Source organism: Eurosta solidaginis, chromosome 4 (genome assembly GCF_040869045.1).
Source record: "Eurosta solidaginis isolate ZX-2024a chromosome 4, ASM4086904v1, whole genome shotgun sequence".
Classification (NCBI taxonomy): Eukaryota; Metazoa; Arthropoda; class Insecta; order Diptera; family Tephritidae; genus Eurosta; species Eurosta solidaginis.
The window spans coordinates 257,431,257-257,458,751 of record NC_090322.1 but is presented as its reverse complement, the minus strand read 5'-3'; the positions used below and the strand labels follow the sequence as shown (position 1 = coordinate 257,458,751).

The window sequence follows — 27,495 nt, the reverse complement described above, 5'->3', positions numbered from 1 at the left end:
AATTCTATCATCATCGACTGTGGATCGGTTTTATCATCCCTGTGCTGTACATGGCTGTCTCCATTTAGGAGAGCTGAGAAGTTTTCCCTTCATAAACTAAGTACAATCTGGACATCACTTACAAAGTCGGAGTTTTCGTTCTTACAGAATTTTGCCCCGGACTTAAAATCTATGACCTAACATTGATACGATTCTTTTAACAACAATAACAACTTTACTTGAAAGATTTATACCAATTACTACACATAGATAAATTAATTGACACTTTCAAAGAATAAACTTAAAGCTAGAGCATCAGGTATTTAAATTCGTTTATCATAAATATTCGCTTTATCTCAACTTAACTCTCCAACCCGTTCTAGACATTACTCATTGTATTCAGAAACATATAGTAAGAGGCGCCAGCACGCAAGGCCTGATGTTTGCAAAAAATCCATTGAAAAAAAAAACAAAAATCACGCAAATTAATTAAATTTAATTCTCTCTAAGCGAGACTATCTAAAATACTTACCGAACCAACTGCAGCTAAAGTAAGCGGAAATAATTTCATGCCATTAAAGACGATGGGATTTTGTGAATTCATTAATGCAAATTTGATATCACGCAGTAATAATTTGTTGCTATGTTGATCACCAAGCGGTAGCAAATCCTCCCATTGGCAGAAGAAGAAGCTATTTTTCAACTCTGTAGTCTGATTAATTGAAACAAGCAAAAATAGTGAAACGGAAACGAAAGCAAAAAACGACAAAATAGGCATAAATAATGTAAAAGGTATTAAAAAAGTTCATGCAAATATTTCTATGTCATACAAAATACCTCATCTGTTAGCATTTGACCAAAATAGCCAATTAATAGAAATTGTATAATTTGCGAAATAAGCCAAGTAATATATTTTGCCCAATCAGCCTAGACAAAAAAAAGACAAGCAAAATATTTATGCAGCTCTTATAAGCAAAAAAAAAAATTATAATTGCAGAAAAAATATGCCAGCCTAAATTGTGATAAATGATAATAACATTAAAATTATCTTGCAAATTTTTCCACTTACGCGCTGAAATTGAAACGCAACGAGACAGAGCAGCAAAACGCCAAAGAACATTATCGAGAAAATTTGGTATGAGAAATGAGCCTTGGCCATGGCGGTAAAACTGCAGTTATAAATAGCATGGGTTAGAGAGATAACTAACAAAAAACCTATGATAATAATATGCCAATGTGCAAATGTGCTTGTGTGTGTTACAGTTGCTCACAGGTCAAATGGGATCAAAGAACAAAATTGTAAAGTAATAGTTAACCAAAAAGCCCGCCAGACTCCGTTCCCCCCTAATTTGGCTTTGATGTATTTAAAAATGTTTCACATTGTCCTATCTCTTTTAACCCTCCTGCTCCCTTCATTTCTTTTCGAGTCACGATCTGCCACTACCTTTTTCCCTTCCCTTGCCCTCCTCTTTTCTTCTTTCAATCCCACTTTCTACTCTTTTTTTCTCTCTCTTATTCACATCCTCATTAGCACTCCCACTTTCAATCCCTTTGTCACTTTCAACCACACTCTTACTCCCACTCTCAATTTTATCCCGACTCTTACAACTTCCCCAAGTACCACTTCCACTGGCTCTCCTACCCAATCTTCCACTACCATTCCTACTTTAACTTTTCACCAATTTTTAGGATATTTACATAATAGCGAGGAAACCGATGTCTCAATGATTGGTGAACCGATTTCTAAAAATTCGGGTCATCTGTGAACTGCGGCTCGACGTCGAAATGCCTAGTGGATCGTTTAATCAGCCTGCATTCCATTTTAGTTGAACTCATTATGACGGAGTATATCTTCCTCCATTCGTCTATGACAAAATGATAATAGTAATACCTTGGCTAAACTTGACCAAGTGTTGGAAAACGACGAGCCACTGCCAAGCTGCTCAAGATCAACTTTTAGACAAATAATGATCGGGCGATGGGAATCAAAGTGTGAACTGCCCTCTTTATATTAATGGCTATCCTAGAAACCATGCCAATTACAGCGCAAAGGAGCGTATTATGCGAAGAACTCAAGATCCAAGTCGGCGAGCTGGTTGGACCTTGTCAGAAAAATACGCGTTCATTATGCTTTTGGCAGCACGAAAAATATTTACTGGTACTCATATCCTGAAGTGGGTTCAGTCTTCAAATCCGGTATGGACAATAGTTTCGGATCCGCTTTCTATATGTCTTTTGGTTTGGGTTCCGCTTTCGTTCCTGTTTTGCTTCTGTTAAATTTTTGGCTGTTGTGTCTGACCACGGTTTCTGTTCTTGATGTAGCTCAGGTTTACGGTGCTGTTTCCTGTCTCTTTCTGGTTTGGTTCCTACTATGATTTTGGTTCCGGTTCACTTTCAGATTCGGTTCTGGTTTCAGTCCTGGTTCCTGTGTCGGCCTGCTTCTTCCTTTGGTTTCTATTGCGGATTTGGCTTCGGTTAGACTTCATGATTCGGTTCTGGTTTCTGGCCTAAATCCTGTCTGGTTTCAATCTGGTTTCTGTTTTGGTTTCTTTTATGGCTTTGCCTCTGGTTCCAACTATTTTTTTGGTTTTAGTTTCGGTCATCGATCCGTCACAGTTCGGTCTGGGTTCTGTTTTGGTTTCTAATAAGGTTTTAGTTCCAATTCCAGTTCCTGATGCAGTTTAGGTTTTGGTCCTGATCTTGTCTACTCTCGGCTCGGTTTCTGTTTTTGCTCTATTACGTTTTCGAATAACCGTCATCACAATTATACTTCAGGTTCTCCTTCCCTCTTCTATTATCTGCTTTTCATTTACTTTTCCTGCTGCTTCCACTTTTTTATTTTCTTTTCGGTTCTTCTAATTTATGTCGTTTCCATTAACTGATTTGGTATCGCATTGCGCTCATAACAACTCAACGATGCACATTGCTTCCTCCTTTCTCTTACCCTAACACTTACATTCTGCACTTCCAGATACATACCTTAAGCAAATATATCTACATATGTCTACATATTTGAATTTGAGATTTTCTTCTTACTTTTCGAATGGCACGTCGATATGAAAAAACTATCGTTCCTTGCCTGCGAGTAACTGTATATGGGTAATACGTTTAGAAAAAAGCAACAAGACTAGGATATTGCGTATCCGTACTGGCGTCTGCTGGAAGGCAAATTTTACCATATGACGCAAGTATGCAAAATTGCAATGTCTTACTATCCTCAATACACACACATACCTCATAACACACCCACGCACTGGGCTTACCGATTAAATTGTTGTTGTCGACGAAATACATCATAGAGACGTCGACGAAAAGCTTTATGTAAATCCATATTCGTGTATGCTTCTCCCGTCAAATTTACATCCTTACGTGACGCATCCAAAAGATGCTCCAAATTCATGCGTAGTTCCTTATAACGATAACTACAATGACAAAGTACGACACAAAGCATATAATCCTCAGCTGCCCATATAGCGACAGTTGAATATGTTAACCAAGTACTATATAATGCTGTGATGAGAAATGGCAATGGCACTTGGGCATCATACCAACGAAATGACATGCGATAGATAAATGGTTTATCAGGTGATGTCAAACCGACGCGCATCACATCAAGCGCGTACAAAGTGATAAACGCAATTCCTGCTGTGTAGTAAATTTTTGTGAATATATCGGCGTAACGTATCTGCAGTTTAATTTTCTTATTTAATTTTGCATTTTCAGCGCTAAACGAATTTTTAAGTGGATTAAGAAGAAAGTAAAAAAAAATGTTGCATATGCCGCTGCATCACACTTACTCTGTGAAGTAAATATATTTATAAAAATTTGTTAATAAATTGCGTGTCTCAGGACGATGAATGATGTGTAAAAATATTCGTATAATATATTGTATGCCCATAAATGAAGTTGATAGGCAATCGGCGACCTTTGCTATATTATCGATATTTTCGATCATGAATGTTAATTCACCTGTGTGGAAGTGTTTTATAAATGGTTTATTATCAATTTGGCATTCGCCGCATTTTGCTCTAATTTTTCACTTACCCAAAATCGTTAAGAGGTAGCAACATATGCTCATACAAAGTGCAATTTCATGGAAAATTCGATACCACAATTTGACATTTTGCTTAAGTGGCCATAGAAAATTGTGTTTGTAACCAAGAAGTTGTAAAGGCAATGAAATCGGTTTGCCATCAGACTGCAACGGGATATAATGCGACATAGTTAAATTTTTCTGTTTATTGCAAGACTGTTGTCAATAGGTAACTAAACAAAGAGTATGTTAAAACAAAATCTAATTAAGGTAGTTTTTATATCGCCAATGCATTTTATTGTATGCGTGAGGCACAAGGTTCATTATGTTTTAATAAGTTTTTTTAGAGAGTAATTAAATATTAATTAAAATTGGTGTATCCCAATATATATATATTTAAATGTATTTATTAAGGCAAATAAGGTAAGAGCTGTCTTCGGCTAAAATGAAGTATTAGGCCATTCCTGAAGTAGCTCAATTATAATTTGCTTGGATTTGTAAAAAGTAAGTTGCTCAGAGCTCGTCAGTTCTACTAAAGGAGAAGTCAGTAATACAATAAGTAAAGCTGTTTTTTATTATGATTGTGCTGGACGTATTTCTTTACGGGTTTCAGGCATGTTACTGTTGATTACATTGTTTATAAACCTAAAAAAAACCCTTTATTTGAGATTTGCTCCTTTTTTCGATAAATTTTGGTCCTAAATGAAAAAATGGTGCGACAATCGCGTTAAAACATAAACCTTATAAGCTATCAAAGTCGAAACGACAAAAACGCAAACCATAATTCATAATCGACATTAAACTGAAACTGAAACGAATTTTAGGATCATAAAGAAACCATATGCAGCAATCGAATACAAGTCGAGAAACAAATGGAACCCAAACCGAATGAGTTCGTAAAAACATATAATTGTAAAGTAAAAAGATTAATACTCGACGCGATTAACATCCAAGAAGAGTAAGGTTGAGCTTCTTTTCCAATTCACAAATTGGCTGGGCGGAACCTACATGTTTAATGCCGACTCTGAACAGCATCTACAAAGCAGATGAATTTTCACTGATGAGCTTTTTATGGTAGAAATGCATTCGAAGTGTTTGCCAAACAACTGCGAAGGGCGACCTTGATAAGTTTCCTTTAAATTTTTGTTGTTGCTTTAGCCGGTACTTGAACTCTGGACTTTAAATGTGGCCAACCTATTTTTACTTGGTGTGTCGGTACAATCCTTGAGTAAGTATGTTTTGTGGGTGAATTGGAGGATGAAACGCCCGTTCCCATTCTCTCCGAATGCGTCGCTCTTGCAAGGCAGAGACTCTCCCATCTAGGTGGTGTAACTCTTAAACCCTATGCGATATGACGTAAAAAGTCTGAAGATGTACTTAGATACATTAAAAGCCTGCTAATACAAAATTAGGCTAAAAGGTCATGCAAAATAGATCTACACAGAAGTCGCAGTGCTTCCAAGACTAATAGTAATATAAACAAGTAAGGAAGGTTAAGTTCGGGTGTAACCGAACATTACATACTCAGTTGAGAGCTATGGTGGCAACATAAGGGAAAATAAGCATGTAGGAAAATGAACCGAGGGTAACCCTTGAATGTGTTTGTATGACATGTGTATCAAATGAAAGGTATTAAAGAGTATTTTATGAGGGAGTGAGCCATAGTTCTATAGGTGGACGCCATTTAGGGATATCGCCATAAAGGTGGATCAGGGTTGACTCTAGAATTTGTTTGTACGATACGGGTATCAAATGAAAGGTGTTAATGAGTATTTTAAAAGGGAGTGATCCTTATTTCCATAGGTGGACGCCGTTTCGAGATATCGCCATAAAGGTGAAACAGGGGTGACTCTAGAATTTGTTTGTACGATATGGGTATCAAATGAAAGGGGTTAATGAACATTTTAAAAGGGAGTGGGCCTTAGTTCTATAGGTGGACGCCTTTTCGAGATATCGCCATAAAGGTGGACCAGGGGTGACTCTAGAATGTGTTTGTACAATATGGGTATCAATCGAAAGGTTTTAATGAGTATTTTAAAAGAGCGTGGGTCTTAGTTCTATAGGTGGACGCCTTTTCGAGATATCGCCATATAGGTGGACCAGGGGTGACTCTAGAATGTGTTTGTACAATATGGGTATCAATCGAAATGTGTTAATGAGTATTTTAAAAGGCCGTGGGTCTTAGTTCTATAGGTGGACGCCTTTTCGAGATATCGCCATAAAGGTGGACCAGGGGTGACTCTAGAATGCGTTTGTACAATATGGGTATCAACCGAAAGGTATTAATGAGTATTTTAAAAGGACGTGGGTCTTAGTTCTATAGGTGGACGCCTTTTCGAGATATCGCCATAAAGGTGGACCAAGGGTGACTCTAGAATGCGTTTGTACAATATGGGTATCAAATGAAAGGTGTTAATGAGTATTTCAAATGAGCGTGAGGTTTAGTTCTACAGGTGGTCGCCTTTTCGAGATATCGCCATAAAGGTGGATCAGGGGTGACTCTAGAATGCGTTTGTACAATATGGGTATCAACCGAAAGGTGTTAATGAGTATTTTAAAAGGGCGTGGGTCTTAGTTCTATAGGTGGACGCCTTTTCGAGATATCGCCATAAAGGTGGACCAGGGGTGACTCTAGAATGCGTTTGTACAATATGGGTATCAAATTAAAGGTATAATTGAGGGTTTTAAAAGGGAGTGGTGGTAGTTGTTTAGGTGGTCGCCTTTTCGAGATATCGCCATAAAGGTGGACCAGGGGTGACTCTAGAATGCGTTTGTACAATATGGGTATCAACCGAAAGGTATTAATGAGTATTTTAAAAGGGCGTGGGTCTTAGTTCTATAGGTGGACGCCTTTTCGAGATATCGCCATAAAGGTGGACCAGGGGTGACTCTAGAATGCGTTTGTACAATATGGGTATCAACCGAAAGGTGTTAATGAGTATTTTAAAAGGGCGTGGGTCTTAGTTCTATAGGTGGAAGCCTTTTCGAGATATCGCCATAAAGGTGGACCAGGGGTGACTCTAGAAAGTGTTTGTACGATATGGGTATCAAATTAAAGGTATAATTGAGGGTTTTAAAAGGGAGTGGTGGTAGTTGTTTAGGTGGTCGCCTTTTCGAGATATCGCCATAAAGGTGGACCAGGGGTGACTCTAGAATGCATTTGTACAATATGGGTATCAATCGAAAGGTGTTAATGAGTATGTTAAAAGGGCGTTGGTCTTAGTTCTATAGGTGGACGCCTTTTCGAAATATCACCATAAAGGTGGACCAGGGGTGACTCTAGCATATGTTTGTACGATATGGGTATAAAATGAAAGGTGTTAATGAGTATTTTGAAAGGGCATGGGGTTTGGTTTTAATGGTGGACACCTTTTCGAGATATCGCCATAAAGGTGGCCCAGGGGTGACTCTAGAATGTGCTTGTACGATATGGGTATCAAATTAAAGGTATTAATGAGGCTTTTAAAAGAGAGTGGTGGTAGTTGTATATGTGAAGGCGTTTTCCAGTATCGATCAAAATGTGGACCAGGGTGACCCAGAACATCATCTGTTGGATACCGCTAATTTATTTATATATATAATACCACGAACAGTATTCCTGCCAAGATTTCAAGGGTTTTTTATTTCGCCCTGAAGAACTTTTTCATTTCATTCTACTTAATATGGTAGGTGTCACACCCATTTTACAAAGCTTTTTTCTAAAGTTATATCTTGCGTCAATAAACTAATCCAAATACCATGTTTCATCCCTTTTTTCGTATTTGGTATAGAATTATGTCATTTTTTCGTTTTTCGTAATTTTCGATATCGAAAAAGTGGGCGTGGTCATAGTCCGATTTCGGCCATTTTTTATACCAATACAAAGTGAGTTCAGATAAGTACGTGAACTGAGTTTAGTAAAGATATATCGATTATTGCTCAAGTTATCGTGTTAACGGCCGAGCGGAAGGACAGGCGGTCGACTGTGTATAAAAACTGGGCGTGGCTTCAACCGATTTCGCCCTTTTTCCCAGAAATAAGTTATCGTCGCAGAATCTAAGCGCCTATCAAATTTCACAAGGATTGGTAAATTTTTGTTCGACTTATGGCATTAAAAGTATCCTAGACAAATTAAATGAAAAAGGGCGGAGCCACGCCCATTTTGGAATTTTCTTTTAATTTTGCATTTTGTTTCACCATATCATTACTGGAGTTGAATGTTGACATAATTTACTTATATACTGTAAAGATATTAAATTTTTTGTTAAAATTTGACTTTAAAAAAAATTTTTTTTTAAAGGTGAGCGTTTTCCGATTTTGCTAATTTTTATTAAGCATACATATAGTAATAGGAGTAACGTTCCAGCCAAATTTCATCATGATATCTTCAACGACTGCCAAATTACAGCTTGTAAAACTTTTAAATTACCTTCTTTTAAAAGTGGGCGGTGCCACGCCCATTGTCCAAAATTTTACTATTTTTCTTCTGCATCATAGGTTCAACTCACCTACCAAGTTTCATCGCTTTATTCGTCATTCCCAATGAATTATCGCACTTTTTCGGTTTTTCGAAATTTTCGATATCGAAAAAGTGGGCGTGGTTATAGTCCGATATTGTTCATTTTAAATATCGATCTGAGATGAGTGCTCAGGAACCTACATACCAAATTTCATCAAGATACCTCAAAATTTATTCAAGTTATCGTGTTAACGGACAGACGGACGGACGGACATGGCTCAATCAAATTTTTTTTCGATCCTGATGATTTTGATATATGGAAGTCTATATCTATCTCGATTCCTTTATACCTGTACAACCAACCGTTATCCAATCAAAGTTAATATACTCTATGAGCTCTGCTCAACTGAGTATTAAAATTTGGTGGGCTAAAAGGAATGTTCGAATTTACTCCACGTTGTGACCAACAAACGAAATTTATCTATGGGTAAATTAGTGTGAATTTCAAGTACCACTTCTAGAATATGCATGAACACATTCCTATTATTCTACATATTAACACATATATTAGGGTGGGCCAAACCAAAACAAAATTTTTTTCATTTGATATCATGAAAATGTTATTCGGTGATGTAGGTGAAAGCTGATGAAAAAGTGAAATTCAAAAATATGCCCCAGTAGCCATTGCCATATTTATGCCAGGCTGCGATTAAGGCAATAATCTCACACAGTACTTCATCAAGAAATGTTCTTGAATGCAAAGAAGCGTTGGAAAAACTTTGCTTAAGCCGGGCCATACATCTTTAGTGGGGTACCGGTCATAAAGGGATAGAAGGTAACGAAAAGGCCAATGAGTTGACAAAGGAGGGTGCAGCTCGCGCTGAGTCGACGATAGACTCTGGGAGACTTTGGGAGAACTCAAAAGGAGACAGGCGTTGCATATGATCCATTAAGCAAAAAGGCGTGGACAAAATCGCGGGACTGCAAAATTTCTAAGATCTTGTGCAAAGCTTAAGATATTAGACACAAAAATTGGCTCATATCGCTGAATAGAGAAGACTTAAGGCTCACAATGGGCATACTGACTAGACACTGCCTTCTGGCGTCACATGTTATTTAGGTCTCGTCGTAAAATCAAGCGCAGGAAGTGTGAACTGCAGGAAGAAATGGTTGAACACATTCTTTGTTTGTGTCCTTCGCTCGCCAAGTCAAGGCTCCAGCTATTAGGGGCGCCAGAGGTAACAGATCTCGATGCATCAGTTAAGCTGGGTCCTAGAAAACTGTTAGTATTTGTCAAGAGGACATAGGTCACGGCACCTGCTTGGGGTTCTTTCGTTTGGTCATCAAACAAATTATGGTAACACTAAGGACACATTCACTCTATGTGAGACATTTATTGCCCGGTCAGTTCTACCTAACCTAACCTAACCACTGCCAAGTGCAAATATTATTATCTTTCCCTAATATCAATAAATAAATTCTATTTCTATATACCTAGTCAGCAGAATATTCTTATTAGCTAACTATGTAATAACGTTTGGTCAGTCGCACCGACAAACCGACGCTGTCGATCAGGCATGCTGATCGCTACGTGAGTTAGTGAGTGTGACGCTTATAGGTTAAACAACTGTAAACGGATACGGCTCCCCACTGGGTTCAATATAACTTATCTATGCCGCTATGACTGAGTCATTCGTGTGTGGTCGAAAGTTAGATTCATGTACTTGTGCATTAGAAGCTGGACTTATTCTGGCATGTACATAAATACAAATATCTTGTATTGTGGTAATGCCACAATTGTTTTATTTTCAATTTTTTAATCTTTATTTAATGGCCTATTATTTCTAATTCTTTTTACTTCATTTAGTGGCTCATTATTTCAAGCACTCTTTCCTGACAATTTGGTACAATATAAGTCCTCAATACATAATCTTTCCAAAGACTTTACTCGACTCTGCGCTACGTACGCTTGTCCCCCTCCAACTCCAAAATATTTTGATGTCACTTCTACCGGAATGTATGTAATATTTGTTCGAAATATGAGCCAAATCGGTCATCATAGGTCGCTTTCTATTCACGTATGCATTATGTGTTCCAAATATGAGCCAAATCGGACCACAAATACGATTTTTTGAATATCTCGATCTTTTTGCCACCTAGCGGCGATTTTTTTCATAGGTCGCTTTCTATTCACGTATGTATTACGTGTTCCAAATATGAGCCAAATCGGACCACAAATACGATTGTTTTGAATATCTCGATCTTTGTGCCACCTAGCGGTAATTTTTTTCATAGGTCGCTTTCTATTCACGTATGTATTACGTGTTCCAAATATGGGCCAAATCGGACCACAATACGATTTTTTGAATATCTCCGTCTTTCTGCCACCTAGCGGCGATTTTTTTCATAGGTCGCTTTCTATTCTTGTATGTATTATGTGTTCCAAATATGGGCCAAATCGGACCACAATATCTCGATCTCTCTGCCACCTAGCGGCGATTTTTTTGATAGGTCGCTTTCTATTCTTGTATGTATTATGTGTTCCAAATATGAGCCAAATCGGACCACAAACACGATTTTTGTGAATATCTCGATCCTTGCGCCACCTAGCGGAGATTTTTTTCATAGGTCGCTTTCTATTCTTGTATGTATTATGTGTTCCAAATATGAGCCAAATCGGACCACAAATATGATTTTTGTGCATATCTCGATGCTTGCGCCACCTAGCGGTGATTTTTTTCCTATTATTGCATTGTCATCGGGTTCTGAACTATATTCCAAGTTTCAAGCTTGTAGCTTATCGGGAAGTTACTTAAATTTCAATTACAAAATTCGTGCCAGCCATCCAACCCACTACTGTCAAGTCAAGCTAAATAAAACCGTTTAAAAAGTACCTCAGCTCGACTTCAGTTTTTCCATATAAAACGTGTGGGGAACCTCATATAATTTGAGTTATAACCTATAATAACTACTAAAACTAAAATCGTCTTGAGGTACCCCTAAATATTATATTAACGAGCTTACATTTTTACAGGCTATCTCAATGGATGTCATCAAAAATTGTGTAAATATATCAAAAGGAAAAAATTCAGCTTTTTGCCCATCTTAATATGTTTGTTAGTATATAGAATAATAGGAATATTTAAAATTTTTAAAGGCTTCTTTTTAGATGTCCTAAACAATGTTTTCACTGTGACAAAATGGAAAAAAATTATTTTGTTTTTTTTACCCACCCTAAGGAAGATGCATGTGCATGTGTATATGTTTGTATTTATTGCTATATATACATATTTAAGCACGAATAATTATAACAATGAGACGAGTTGCATTTTAAATTGTATTTAGTTTAAATATTTACACACATAATTATTTTCTAAATTGTTTCTATTTATTTTTTTCGTGTACACACATAAATATTTTATTTATTCAATGAATCACTTCATTTAAACAGTTCTGTATATAAATAATTAAAATTTTTGATAAACAGATAGTCCATGTCACATTAGAATACAAAGCACGTAAATTTAGAGAGACAATTAACAAATTTAAATTGATGGTATGCATACACATACGTAGACATACATTTATATTTGAACAGTTATCGTGCATGTTGTGATTTAAATTTCGAGTCCTTCATATTTTATTAGAATGATTTTAGGTTGCGCTCAGATGGTTTCATTTTGCAATTGAACAAACACCTCTGGCCATCCAACAAGGTGCTACAGTCGCTTCTTTGCTGGGTTAACTGGCGCCAATTGATCGTTTCCCACCTGTTCCTTCCAGCGTAGTGGGGCCGCCCTCTTCCTCTGCTTCCATAGACCGGTTCCAATAAAAACACTTTCTTAGCCGGAGCGTCATCTTTCATTCGCATAACATGGCCTAAACAGTGTTGACGCTGTGCTTTAATTCGCTGGACCTCATCTGATGTTGTCATGGTCCATGCTTCTTCGCCATATAGCAGGACGTGTACTATAAGTGACTTGAGAAAGTATGATTTTAGTTCGCCGACATAGGGCTTTAGTTTTCAATTGCATACCTTGTCCAAAGTATCATTTATTGGCAAGAGTAATTTTTCGCTGAATTTCAGAGCTGATATTATTGTTTGTGATAATGCAGGTTCCCAAATAAACGAAGTCTTTTACTTTTTCCAAATTATATCTTCCAACTGTCGCGTGGTTGCCAAGGCCTTTTGCTCGATGACGGCAGGCACTTCGTTATTCACCATCAAATCCACCAGTAATTGCACGCTTTTATAGAATATTGTTCCAGAGCGGTTAAGTTCTGCAGCTAGTATAATTTTCTCCAGCATTAAATTAAAGAAATAGCTCGATAGCGGTTCACCCCGCCTACGACCTCGTTTAGTTTGGAACGGCTCGGAGTGGTCCTTCCCAATTCTGACTGAGCTGATGGTGTTGCTCAACGTCATTTAGACGTACAAGTTTCACGAAGAGGGCAAATTCAGTCAAAGGCGGCGTTAAAATCGACGAACAAGTGATGTGTGTTAATTCTTTTTACGCAGGTTTTTCCCAAGATTTGGTACATTATGAAAATTTGGTCGATGGTAGATTTATCAAGTCTGAAGCCCGACTGATAAAATCCAATCAGCCGATTCACGGTGGTTTCAGTCTTTCGCACAATAAACTTGACACGAACTTTTATGCGACATTAAGAAGGTTGATTCCGCGATAGTTGGTGCAGCTTGCAGGATCACCTTTCTTATGGGCTGGGCAAAGAACACTGAGACTCCAATCGTCTGGCATGCACTCGTCCGACCATATTTTGCAAAAAAGCTGATGCATGCGCCTTACCAGCTCTTCGCCGACGTATTCGCTCCGCAATCAATCCATCAGCGTCCGCGGTCTTACCTTTTGTTGCCTAAAAAATTAAATCATGCGTAAAAAATGTTTTACACGAAACAATGTTACCACAATTTTGTGAATAAAAAAATGTCACGCAAGGTTCTCCTTTCGTCCTCAAGGCTACTGCAGCTCTTTAATACCACTACATTTTCATTTTTAATATAAAAATACATTCACTGTTAAACGAGAATATAAGATGAGTTAACGCAGATCTATTTATGATTCCCATGCACTGCAGGAAATGCACCACACTTTACTACAACGCGGGGTGCAACAAAGAAGTTTCAAATGGGGAGGTAAAAATATGCAAATAAAGAGCCAATTACCGCACAGTAATAAAAGAGATGCAATGTTAGCGGAAGCGCATAAAAAAATGTGGGCCAAGTTAAACTAAATATCACATTAAGATTTAGAAATTGTTGAAAAAATGCAACAAAATGGCAAATGAAATAAGCAGGGACCCACACTATTGCGAGTTTTATTGATAAAAAACTGAGCAGGTAAAATTAGGTTAAGAGGGCGTATGTGGACGTTTCACACATTTCCACGCGAGATATTTTTGTCGATTGTGAGTGTTCTCAGTGAATACCGGAGGGCGCATTCGTCCAGCCAGATCAAATCCTAGTGGTGCTCAACAAACCACTTGCATTCTCTGATGGACTTAAGTAAAAGTGAAAAATCCGCCATCGAAAAAATATGCGCCTAGAAATCTTAGTCGTCTTGTTTGTAGTCCTGGACATCGTCAGAGGAAGTTATGAATCGGCTCCTCTTCATCCTCGTCCTGCCAGCTTCTTGTCTTCAAAGGAAGCTTTTGGCATGCGCCACCGTCCAATAGCGCAACAACCTCAGCGACACCCGTAAGTGTTCTCTCTGCAGATGTGTTTAGCTTAAGAAGGATGCTAGCTCCTTCAAAGTCCAAACATGGTCGTAAGGACTTTGAGACTGCGCAGTCAGCCCAGTTGATACACTGCAAATACGTTGCCCTAATCTTTCATGCCTCAATATTTCTCTCAGGAGATAGCGCTAGTCGTACCAAGTTATCCGCCTTGGGTATGCCCATTTTGGATCTTTTTGTGGTCATCTTATCTGAAAACTCATATTCTTCAATATCGTTCTGCGCAGGGACCCATACAAAATGAGACATTGAGCTGGCTGGTTTCTGTCTCTATGGCATAGTTTTCCGAAACTCGATATGATTGATTTACCTGCGGTTGCTTTTGCGACCAATACCTGCACAAACTATTGTAGAGACATCAAGTTACGTGTAACCCTTCTTGAGGTGCGCTGCTCACTGCTTCTAACATTTCAAGCATGTTAGCCTTTGTACCTTCCCAACCGTATGTTGGTTGATCTTCTTGTCTAAAGCTTTTCACTAGACAAGAGCTCCATACGTTAATATTGGTCGAATGACTGTGTTGTACATGTCATGCATGATATACAGTGGCAATCCACAGCTCCTCCCAAAAGTCCTGTTACTGCTGCCAGAGCTCTCGTACCGATTACCGAATTGTTATAAATTCGCTGTCGTTTAGAAAAGGTTATGGATGAGTTGTCGAAAGTTATAGATTTACTATCGAACAGTTATCCATTTGTTATTAAAATGTTATCGATTTGTTATTAAAAAGTTATCAATTTTTTATCGAGAACTTATTGGTTTTTTTCGCACCGGTACCAATTTGTTATCGGTGTATTATTGATTTGTTATCGATTAATTTTTATTTCTTTTATAAAAGACTAATCGATTTATTATCGCAATGTTTTCGCTTCACAATAAAAAAATATCAAAATGTTATCAAAAAGTTATCGGTTTTTTATATAAAAGAACTCGATTTTTAAAGAATTTGTATCAAAAAGTTACCAATTTGTTATCAAACAGCTATCGATTGTTACATAAAAGAACTCAATTTTTTTAATCGAGAAGGTACCGATTTGTTAACAAACTGTTATCGAGAAGTTATCGATTTTTTATAGGAATGTTACCAATTCGTTATTATTGTGTTATCGATTTGTTATAGATGACTCATCGGTTTGTTATGAAACAAATTCAGATTAAACTTCAATATAAAATCGATGACACATCTGTAAGCCGTCTCGATAATAAGCCGATCAGAAACCAATAGGAAGCCGTTGACTCAGCGATAACCAACTGATAAAACCGATAACTCGACGATAATAGAAAAAGTCGATAATTAAACAATAACTTGTTGGTATAGTTTTCAACCGATATGAAGCCTCTATATTTACACAGCGAGCTTCGCGAGTACTTTGCCTCACGCCTTATTTTCTCTGGTTACTTTTGGTTGTGCTGGTGAATTCAGTTGCTTTTAGGGGACCTATTTTTCTATTTGGATCGTTTAGTTTTTTATGGGGAACCACTGGGCCTTCAAATATTTTTAACTAGGACAATTTTTAGAACAGGACTTATTCAACACGAAAACATAAATAATTATTAAAATCGATCCCTGAAAATAAGTGCGCATATTAAGCTAATATTAAAATTTATGATTTTAGTCGAGTGAAATCGCGAGCATATGTATGTGCATATCTACGTATCAACATTTTACAGCTGCAATAGAGGTAAGTGAAATTAAGTAGCTCACATAAAAGCAAAATGTTTATATGCTCCAAATAGTTGAAGGTCATTTGCAAACTTAAAATTGTGACAATAAAAGCGCCTTTACAAAATGTCAAGCGGAAGTTGCTAGTGGAAGCATATAGATCAATAACAAAAACAACTTTAATGCGTTCACTCATTTAAGCGGCAGCAAATTAAATTTCACAATAATAAAACTTTTACACGATTATCTAAGTATGCACTCCATTTGGCATTTGTTTATTTTATTTACAATGACATTTTCTGTACACATCAACAACAAAGCACATAACGGTTTAGTAAACAGACGCAGACATAAACTCAGCACATATGCACTATGCCTACATAAACATTTCCTTACTTATGTACACACACACACGCGCATATATGTACATATATATAGCAACGTAGAAATCCATTTTATTTTATTAACACGCTTTTATTAGCTTGGCCTGTATGTAACGGAATTTTTGAGCTTAATTTTCCCGTCTTCTAGAAGTCTGATTAATTTGAAACTTTGCATATGTATCAAGCACCGATGACAATGCATTAATGTGATGGTGCGGTGACATAAGGTCAACGGCCATAAGGTCAATTGGTCTTGTTACCACTTTGAATGGCCATAAGTTTGATTGAAACTTTGCACACGTATCAGGGCTCGATGACAATGCATTAGTGTGATGGTGTGGTGACATAAGGTCAACGGCCATAAGGTCAATTGGCCTTATTACCACTTTGAATGGCCATAAGTTTGATTGAAACTTTGCACACGTATCAAGGCTCGATGACAATGCATCAGTGTGATGGTGTGGTGACATAAGGTCAACGGCCATAAGGTCAATTGGCCTTATTACCACCTCGAATGTCCATTAGTTTGATTGAAACTTTGCGCACGTATCAAGGCTCGATGACAATGCATCAGTGTGATGGTGTGGTGACATAAGGTCAACGGACATAAGGTCAATTGGCCTTGTTACCACTTTGAATGGCCATAAGTTTGATTGAAACTTTGCACACGTATCAAGGCTCGATGACAATGCATCAGTGTGATGGTGTGGTGACATAATGTCATTGGCCATAAGGTCAATTGGCCTTATTACCACCTCGAATGGCCATTAGTTGTATTGAAACTTTGCGCACGTATCAAGGCTCGATGACAATGCAATAATGTGATGGTGGGGTGACATAAGGTTAATGGACATAAGGTCAATTGAACTTATGACCACCCCAAATGGCCATAGATTTGAAACCTTGCACATAATGCGAAAAACGCACTCCTTTATTAATGATAGAAGTGGATGCATGGCACATCTACGAAAGAGCATACTGGAGCCCTTTTTTACACGCTTTTATTAGCTTAGCCTGTACCTATCTATGTATCTATGTATCCATGTACGTATGTAACGGAATCTGGAGTGGAGCCGAGAGCCCCGGTAATGCAGAGCTCCAAACTCCGGTCACCTTAGGGGAGAATCCCCAGGAGGTGCTAATTGCCCTCTTGCAGGTGAACAACTCCGCTGTTGCCTTCTTGGATCGCTCCACTATATGGTCACTCCATAATAGCTTCCTATCCAGAATGACTCCCAAATACTTGACTTGATCGCTAAACGCTAAGAACGTACCCCCAATTCTTGGCGGTGTAAGATTTGGTACTTTGTACCTCCTCATGAACAGGACAAGCTCGGTTTTACCCGGGTTGACTTCCAAATCTGTGGCGGGTTTTACTCCTGGAGCAGCTCCAGGATGTCAGCTGGGTCCGTTGGCGTCACTGGAACCCAGACTCTAGCCCTTGGTCGTGAGGGGATATCACGCGCATACACTACCTTGAGGCGCGCGCACGGATATACCACCCCTATCAGCGTGACGGCGGCCCTTTTGAGGTTTACCACCCTGGCGTCGTCACAGGCAATTAGCTTGACATTGCCTTGGAAGCACCCTGCATCGGTGTAAGACGGCGGTGGACCAGGGTTGTCTAGCGAGCGCTGTCTCGATTTACTTCCACTGTTGTTTCGGGATCCTGCCATCTTCGCTGCTCTCGTCTATAATGCCAATGATCTGCCGACCCTTGGCAATTTCGGCGAAAGACCGCGTCCAGCCTCCCTGCGTCTTGGCCCTTTTCGGTGCCGTGGGGTTGGATTTATCCATGGACCGCTGGCTTTTCGAGGTTTCATCACTCTCGACTAAAACTTTTAAAATTACTTAAACTAAAAAATTAAAAATAAATAATAGTTTAAAAAACTAAAAAAACATGCTTTTATAGCTAACCGAACTAAAAAATAGAAAATAATTTTCAATTAAAAAGAGTTTATATAACAGTAGTAGGAGGTCAAACAATCATTTATAGTTAATCACCTCAAAAAAAAATTATTGTAAAATTTAAGTTATTCAGGCAGGTTCTGTAATTCACTTTCGAGTGAATATCAAGCAAAATCATTTTGAATTCGACTAAAGGTGTTCTGTGTTTCACTTCCACTGTTTTATTTTCACATTTTTTTCAAAATAAACGCCCTGTTATTTGGCATGTTCTAGAAAACGAATTCACAAGATAACATTCGGTTAGCATTCGATTCAATTTGAATTGGTGAATTTGGCAAGAGAAAATATGTAAGTTAACTAAATCGCAATAAACACACGCCAATTTAATAAATTAACGTTGAATACTTTAGGGGTAAGCATAAAAATATACGCCAAGAAACAGTTTTACTGCAATTTATGGAGAAGCACCCACATATTGCAAAGGGTTTCATTAAAGATGACAATTTGAAAGTGGATGCACTATGGGCGGAGGTGGTAGTGGAATTGAACGAGCATGGCCCACCTCATAAGGATATTTCTGGCTGGAAAAAGGTGCAAAATTAAATTTTTTCTGTATAATTTGTGTATTTTCTTATACTTATTTAAATTTGTACAATTGGCAGGTTTGGAAACTCGTTCATAACAGCAAAGAAGCTAGGGCAACTGGAGGTGGACCATACAACAAATATGTACTAACCCCAACAGGAGATGCAATTGCCCGTTTATGTAACTTGATTACTTCTGTGAAAGGTGTTCCAAACACAAAAGACTACGGGGCTGCAGAAAGCGAGACACCTTCAGATTCATCAAGTGATGATGGCCAGCCATCTACAAGTAGAGCTGCTGCATTATCTCGCTCGCGAAGGTCTGAGCCTTCTGCAACTGATTGCCTTAAGGCCAACATTGACGAGCAAACAAAAGATATGAAAAACATTGTAGATGGTTTAAAAGGATGTATTGAGGCAACTGTGTATGTGAGCGGAGCAGTTGAAACTCTCTGTGAAGCAATAAAGGCAACGACGACTGCTATACGTGAAGGCAATGCCGAAAGAAAGAGACACCATCTTGAAATGGAAAGACAGCGGCAAACGGAAAATGAGCTAAAACAAAAGGAAAATGAACTGACTGAACTCAAAATACATTTAAAATATAACAAAAGCGGAAACAATAATTAGATTCTTAGTTTGTAATTTATAATGAAGTATCAAATTTTAATTTATTAACTGACACCTGAAATGTGATTGATTTTGTGTACCTGAAATGTGATTTTAATATAATAATTAAAGTATTTGCTTTGTGTTTTCTACTTTCACGAATTTCTATGAAGGTGACTGGCTATGTTTTCTCTAATTAATGCAGCTTCGTCATAAAGTATAGAATCGTTAAATATTTCTTCGGCAAGAGCATCTTCCTGATTTTCTATGTCAACATCTACGATTTCCTGGACTTTGTAGTGTATACAAATGTTGTGTAAAGCATAACAAACATTAATTATTTGTACAACCTTTTCCGGTTGGTATTGAAGAGTACGAGCTAAACATCTAAATCGGCTTTTTAACACCCCTATAGTTCTTTCAACTATATTGCGTCCTGAACAATGTTTTTGGTTAAACGTATGCTCTGCTCTGTTAGCTAGTGGATTTCTGAACGGTGTTAGCAGAAATGGCTGAAGTGGATATCCGGCATCACCCAAAAGCCAAGAACCACGTTCTCCATTCTCATAACGGCGTTGGAAGGAGTCATTTGCTTTACTTACACTCCATATCAAAGCATCGTGACTTGACCCAGGGTGACGACCATCAACACTTCTAATAACCATATTGTAATCACATATCTGTAATAATTTACTTATTTAAATTATTTTATATTTTTAGATATTATATTTGTATACTCACAATCATTGCATTCATGCTAAAATAACCCTTACGGTTATAAAATATGCTGTGATCTTTATTAGGTTTAGTTATTTGTATGTGAGTCCCGTCTATGCAGCCAATTACTCCAGGAATCCCAAAGTGTTGCTGAAAATGTTGCTTCGATTGAGTCAGTTCGCTTTCTGTCATTCGCAACTTAATCCACCGGGGACACAAGTATTTTTCAAAAATACGCAGCACTTCTTTTAACACCTTTGATACCGTGCTTCGCCCCATAGCGATGTAGCTATCCTTACCCACAGCTTTTTGGAAGCCACCTTCGGCTAAAAATCGCAATGTTGCAGCCATTTGCAGTGTCGTTGGAAGCGAAGTGTGCTTTATATGTGGCGCAGCAATATTTAAGAGCATAATGAATGCTTTTTTGCTAACACGATAGCTGGACACGAAACTATAATGAGAATCACTATGTAAAAAGCAGAATACACCGCATGCCCTACAAACTTACGCAGATTCCGGCACATCTAATGGATTTGAGTGGTCACGGAGTATCTTTCTATGAAGAGCTTCTTCTCCATTTCTCTCATTTTCTAAAATAATAAACGAAAGCGTTGTTATAGCACTCATTTTTTATTTTAAGTTTTATTTTTCCCTAAAATGTATTATTTTTTCTTTATCAAATGAAAGCTGTCAAATGCTAAGTTCATTTTAAGGGTGAATTTAAAACGAGCAAGAAAATGAATGAAAAACTCGGTTTGCAGAACACCAAATTTTAATTCCCTCGTTTTAGGTTTCATTTTCATATTCACTTTCACTCGAATTTCAGAACCTACCTCATTAACAGAATAATTTAATTCACAGTAAAAAGCGTGGGGTGCTTGATATTGAATGTTACAATCATTCTATTGGCAACTATCTCAGAGGAAAGATATGAAATGTAGTCAAATGCACCCCAAGCATTTTATTCTGAATTTAATTATTCTGTTAATAACTTAAATTTTATTATAATTTTATTTTGAGGTGATGAACTATAAATGATTGTTTAACTGTTATATAAACTCTTTTTAATTGAAAATTATTTTCTATTTTTTAGTTCGGTTAGCTATAAAAGCGTATTTTTTTAGTTTTTTTTTTTAAACTATTATTGATTTTTGTTTGAAGAATGTACGCAAAAGAAGCAGACATGTGCTGCAAAAACAAACACACAAAAGGGAATATCCGAGTTTTTGTGATGCGTTAATGCTACGTATACGACATGGCGGCTGTTCAATGTGCAACTTTCATATGAGATATGAGGTATATTACGAATGTCATTATTTTTATATTCTGGAAATCGAATGCGAGTTTTAAGAAAATGAATGTGTGAATCTTCAGATATAACATTAAAAATCCTCTTGATTTTTTTAAGCGGAGAAAGCATCGAAAATATTAAAAAAGCATCTACCATCTTACTACTAGTCCGCAGATAGGTTAAGTATTCCGTATGTGTTGAAAAGGTGAATACGTTAGAAAATTTTATAACTTAGCCCATACGTATTCGAATGCAAATATTCGCAACATCTCTAATTCATATGTAAATTGTCATAGAGGCGCATGTTTACGCATACGAATTATACCGAGCGGAAAATAAAATGAAGGAAATTTAGCAAATTACTTTGCCAAGCATATTTTACATATTTTGTGCGCACTTTTACCCGTAAGCCATTAAAATAATGTGCGTTGAGCTGCATTACTCGTAGCAATGGCACACACACAAGGCATTTATTGAAGCGAAAAGACTGAATATGTGTGTGTCACAGGAGATGACGCGTTTATGTTGATAGTGATAAAAATAATTGTTCTAAGAAAAATATATGAACTATTTAAGCAGCTTGTGCTATATAATTGAATTATTAAGAAGGTTGTTAGATAGGATTTTATAAACTACTAAACATATTAGGTATAAGGTGGCGTGTTTCAGCGGAACTAAATCATATAAAGAAGGCCTCGTTGAATGAAGCACTCAGCATTGCTCTGCAGGGCCGCAATACTTCTTTGAAGGTAGAAATACAGCAGTGATATAAGCCCGAGGTTCGTGAATTTCTTAAAAACTGTGCAGTAGACGGGATAGCAAGGAAGACTACTGAAGAGAGACATGGCTCTTCATCTTACTGCTTGCAAACACCGCTGTTTGTCGGTCTTCACCTGTGAAGCTAATGTCAAGAAGGCACTGAAGCACACATGTGAGGTGTCTAGGCAAGCTTTTTGCACTAATCGTTGAGAACCAAAAAATGTATCCAAATAATCTTACCTTGAGTCTATTGGTTGTATATTAATTGGCCACTGTCTAATGGAAGTACACGATCAATGTACGGAAATCCAACGAGTGATATCCGTCGGAGCAAGACATATGTGGAGCGAGAGGGAGATAGATTGTATTTGGCACTTGTCTTTCCTTCCTGGCCAGAACACATGTGAATAATCGCTTCATCTACTGCAATATACTGTGCACTGTCATAGGGTAAGCATAGGGGTAGTCTATGGAGGAGGTATTGCTATATGGGAGAATGCTTACAGGCAACACAAGTCAAGACAAGGCAAGGAATGAAGGTAAATGAAAAGAAAGGAAATAGAGAAAAGAAAGGAAAGGAAAGGAAAGGAGACGAAAGGAAAGGTAAGGGAAGGAAAGGAAAGGAAAGTATAGGAAATTAAAGTAAAGGAAAGGAAAGGATAGGAAAGGAAAGGAAAGGAAATGAAAGGAAAGGAAAGGAAAGAAAAGGAAAGGAAAGGATAGGAAAGGAAAGGAAAGGAAAGGAAAGGAAAGGAAAGGAAAGGAAAGGAAAGGAAAGGAAAGGAAAGGAAAGGAAGAAAGGAAAGGAAAGGAAAGGAAAGGAAAGGAAAGGAATGGAAAAGAAAGGAAAGGAATGGAAACGAAGGGGAGGGAAAGGAAAGGAAACGAGAGAAATGAAAGGAAAGGAAAGAAAAGGAAAGGAAAGGAAAGGAAAGAAAAGGGAAGGAAAGGAAAGGAAAGGAAAGGAAGGTTTACTATAAATGTATTGCCGACGACGTAGGGACAAGTTATCGATTTCTTATTGAATTGTTAGATTTTATGTTATCAATAACCAAAGTTATCCATTTTTTATCAAAGAGGCATTGGTTATCTATTAAAATGCATCGCTATGTTATCAAAAACTATCGAATTTTTATCAAAAAGTTATCGGGTTTCTATCGAAAAGTATTATCGGTTTCTTCTCGATTTGTTTAAAAATATGTGCGGTCGCTATCGAGAAGTAGTCCATTTGTTTGCAAAAGTTGCAGTTAGTTATCGAAAAGTGTTCGGTATCTAATCAAAAATGTATCACTTTTGTTATCGAAATTTAACAAATTGTCATCGAGTTGTTATCATTTTGCCAACATCGTATTATCAATTTGTTTTCAAAAACTTTTCGGGTTGTAATCGAAAAGATATCGGGTTATTATCGAAAATATATCAGTTTTTTTTCGAAAAGCTGTCGATTTTTCATAAGTAAAGGTTAGGTTGAACTGGCCGGTCCATGAGGACCTCACATAGACTGAATAAGTCTGTAGTGTTACCAGAAATTTGTTTTAATGACCAAACTGCAAAACCCTATCAAAAACCTGTACCTATGTTATAAAATATCTCCGTCCTCTTGGCAAAAACTAGAAGCTTCCTAGGACTTAAGCCACTTGCTGCTTCTATATCTGACAGCTGTATCACTCCTAATAGCTGGAGTTTTAGCCTGGCAAGCGCAGGGCACGAGCACAGAACGTGTTCGACCGTTTCTTCCTCCAGCCCGCACTTCCTACATCTGCTATCACTGACAAAGCCTAAATTAAGGCATCTGACGCCAGAAGGCAGTGTCCAGTCAAAATACCCGTCAGAAGTCTACAGTCCTCTATTTTTAATGATAGAAGGAACTTTTTTAGACTAAGGTTGTAAGACCTGCATATAATCTTCAACACTTTACAGCCCCGCGCTTGAACCCACTCCTTTACTGCTTGGTCAATCATGTGCACCTCTCGCCTTCGCTTAATTTCGCCCAGTCTAATTGTGACGTCTACGGAGCAAGCTTCAAGGGATGCGCCTTTTTAGCTAGTTCATCCGCTTTTTCATTCCCATCTATTCCCATTCCGGATCAGCACAGTATACCGCAGACCCTACTCCTTCCACTACTTTGGAACCATCTGTGTACACATGTATCACCTCGTCCGCCATTTGAGCACCCTTGCGCCAACTGTCCACCTCTATTGTGGCCTTAAGATCGCACTCGAAGCGCAGATAGGTGTTCTGTTCGTCTTGTGATTGATGACGCTATACTACAATAGGCGTATGGTCGGCGCTCAAGCTGCCCCAAACACCGAGCCTGGTTGCAGTTGTTAACGCTATGTTCTTTGCTACCAGGTCTACAGGTGGAATGTGCAGAATGGCGTATAGTCCAGCTGTCGAGGTTGTTTTCAGGGCTCCCGTAATGCTAAGCATCGATAGTCTGCATAACCCCTCTAATTTTTTGAGGTAGGTTGCTTTTTTGTGTGGCTTTCCACCAAACAAGAACTCCATAGTATAGGATAGGGCTTACAATCGCTGTAAAAACCCAATGAGAAAGAGAGGGCGATAAGCCCCACGTACATCCCAGTATTATTTTACATGCATAAAGTGCCGTTGAAGCCTTCTTCACCCTCTCCTCCACGTTGAGTTTCCATGACAGTTTACTGTTTAGGATGATTCCTAGATACTTTATGCAAGGTTCCTCCTGTAGGGCCACCCTCCTAACTTAGGCCTGATCCAGTTTGGGACCTTGTACCTCTTTGTAAACAAGACCATATCCGTCTTATCCGCGTTGACTTTCAACCCGACATTTGATGCCCAGGTATAAATATCCCGAAGCGACCGATCCATCAAAGAGCTAATCGTTGGAAGGCACTTTCCACTTATGACAATTGCAACGTCATCCGCGTAAGCCGTAAGTTTTACGGGTCCCTCATCAAATCGCCTGAGCAGTTGGTTGATGACCAGCGTCCGCAGCAGAGGTGATAGCACCCCTCCCTGCGGCGTGCCCCTGCCCACTGATTTCGTGGCCTCATACAATCCCCATTGTGATGTAATCTTCCTGCAATTTAACATGCAGCCGGTCCATCTGGTTAAGGTTGGATGTTTATAAGTAAATCATCCATTTGTTAACGAAAAGCTGTCTATTTGTTTTCGGGGTTTTAGCATTTGTGATCAAAACGCTATAGGTATATTATCGAAAATTTATCAGTTTGTTTTCTTGTTCCTTTTGAAAATAGATCCACCCGAACTGCATTCCATGTAGAAAAAAACTTAGCAGTGGCCTGATCAGAAGGCCCTCTCGAAAATTCTTTAGTTGTGTACCAGTTCTGAACCACTTTCCATGTATAGAGTAAGGACAAGGATTTCCTCCCAGAAAATCAGTGCAGGCATCATAGATAGTACGCGTACTGAATGTGTTTATCGAATGTAGGTTTCTATGAGTGTGTCTGTGTAAATTATTACAAATGCCTTGGATACAACAAAGGGTAACATTAAAATTAAACTTGTACTTAACCGAGATGCACTTGGACGTCCGACGATGACAACAACCACTTGCACTTACAATTACACATCTGTTTGCACTTTCACTTTTTTATGCCATTCCAAATAATATGCCTTCTGACACACGCTACCATTTCCCAAGCTAAGTTGTGACTTGAGGTTGTGTCGGTTTTGTTATTGTTTTTTGTAGTTCACTAAAGTGGTATCAGGTGTCAGTTTGGTGGTCATAATGGCCACACGTAAGCGTGCCAATGTCTTTACAACAACAACTACAGTCCAGTGTAACATCAACTATTCCGTATGACATTCTAGTGCATAAATGCATTTATATTTGTCTGGGTATGTATGTGTGTACTTGCTGCCCATGCAGTAAAAAGTCAACTCAAGTGACAACAAAGGTTAAAACAAATTACAAAAGGAAATAGGAAGAAACAAAAGTCAAAAGTAAATATACACAAACAATATAAACACGATATTGGGCACCATCTTCAATAGTCTGCTGATGTATAATACACACATACACAAATATACACTTGTATACATTAGGGTGGTCTTAGCGTTTCAGACGTTAAATCAAGGTCTACGATATTTTTATCCCTGCAATCGTATAAGTTAAATTTTTTTTTAATTTTATTTCGCTGTGCAAATTACTAGTTAGTTTTTGAGTTTTTTTAAGCCTCGAAAGAAAAACAATTATTTTTTTAGTTTTTTACTTCTCTTATAAAATAGCAATTATTTTTGGATTTTCTCATATCGTTCGAGTTTTTATTTCGCTCGGAAAATAGCAATTATTTTTTTAGTTATTTATATTTCTCGGAAGGTTAGGTTAGGTTGAACTGGCCGGTACATGAGGACCTCACATAGCCTGAATAAGTCCGTAGTGTTACCAGAAGTTTGTTTTAATGACCAAAACCACCACCTATGTTATAAAATAACTCCGTCCTCTTGGCAAATACTAGAAGCTTCCTAGAACTTAAGCCACTTGCTGCTTCTAGATCTGACAGCTGTATCACTCCTAATAGCTGGAGTCTTAGCCTAGCAAGCGCAGGGCAAGAGCACAGAACGCGCTCGATCATTTCCTCCTCCAGCCCGCACTTCCTACATCTGCTATCACTGACCAAGCCTAATTTAAAGGCATGTGACGCCAGATGGCGGTGTCCAGTCAAAATACCCGTCATGAGTCTACAGTCCTCTATTTTTAATGATAGAAGCAACTTTGTTAGTCTAAGGTTGTAAGACCTGCACATAATCTTCGACACTTTACAGCCCCGCGCTTGAACCCAATCCTTTCCTGCTTGGTCGATCATGTGCACCTCTCGCCTTCGCTTAATTTCGCCCAGTCTAATTGGGACGTCTACGGAGAAAGCTTCAAGGGATGCGCCCTTTTTAGCTAGTTCATCCGCTTTTTCATTCCCATCTATTCCCATATGCCATTGGACCCAATATAGATGTATGCTTCTCCCTGTCCTGATTCTCTCCAGGGACTGCTTACACTCTAACACTCATTTAGGTGCTGTGGTATGCGAGATTATTACCTTAATTGCTGCTTGACTGTCAATATAAAAGTCAACACGGTTGCAGCTTAAGCTATTTTCTTCCAGTGTTTCTACTGCTTTGGTTCCGGCAAATATTTCCGCTTGGAAAACGCTACAGTAGTTCGGCAGCCTGTAGGATCTGTTTATTTCCAGATCAGCACAGTATACCGCAGACCCTACTCCTTCCACTACTTTAGAACCATCTGTGTACACATGTATCGCCTCGTGCGCCATTTGCGCACCCTTGCGCCAACGGTCCACCTCTATTGGGGCCTTCAGATCTCCCTCGAAGCGCAGATAGGGAATCAGGTAGTCTGTTCGTCTTGTGTTTGATGACGCTA

General features: G+C 38.2%; 2 protein-coding genes across 3 annotated transcripts; both read right to left on the bottom strand.

Moving 5' to 3' along the window:
* Positions 1–301: 301 nt before the first annotated feature.
* Positions 302–25,787, bottom strand: LOC137249459 (odorant receptor 74a-like). 2 transcript variants are annotated; one of them, XM_067780974.1, is made up of 8 exons: positions 25,681–25,787; positions 4,024–4,177; positions 3,777–3,948; positions 3,243–3,704; positions 1,049–1,148; positions 817–906; positions 512–691; positions 302–415 (listed from the first exon to the last, which is right to left on the bottom strand). In XM_067780974.1, exons 2-8 carry the CDS (start codon positions 4,055–4,057, stop codon positions 359–361), a joined length of 1,095 nt encoding a protein of 364 aa, XP_067637075.1. In that variant the 5' UTR covers positions 4,058–4,177; positions 25,681–25,787; the 3' UTR covers positions 302–358. The 2 variants fall into 2 exon arrangements, with proteins under 2 accessions (XP_067637075.1, XP_067637074.1); XM_067780973.1 differs by lacking the exon at positions 25,681–25,787 and having other exon boundaries at positions 4,024–4,201.
* Positions 19,507–25,750, bottom strand: LOC137248822 (putative nuclease HARBI1). The gene is made up of 4 exons (XM_067779719.1): positions 25,633–25,750; positions 20,577–20,658; positions 20,093–20,519; positions 19,507–20,031 (listed from the first exon to the last, which is right to left on the bottom strand). The coding sequence occupies exons 1-4, from the start codon at positions 25,688–25,690 to the stop codon at positions 19,507–19,509; spliced, it is 1,092 nt and encodes a 363-aa protein (XP_067635820.1). The 5' UTR covers positions 25,691–25,750.
* Positions 25,788–27,495: the final 1,708 nt, after the last annotated feature.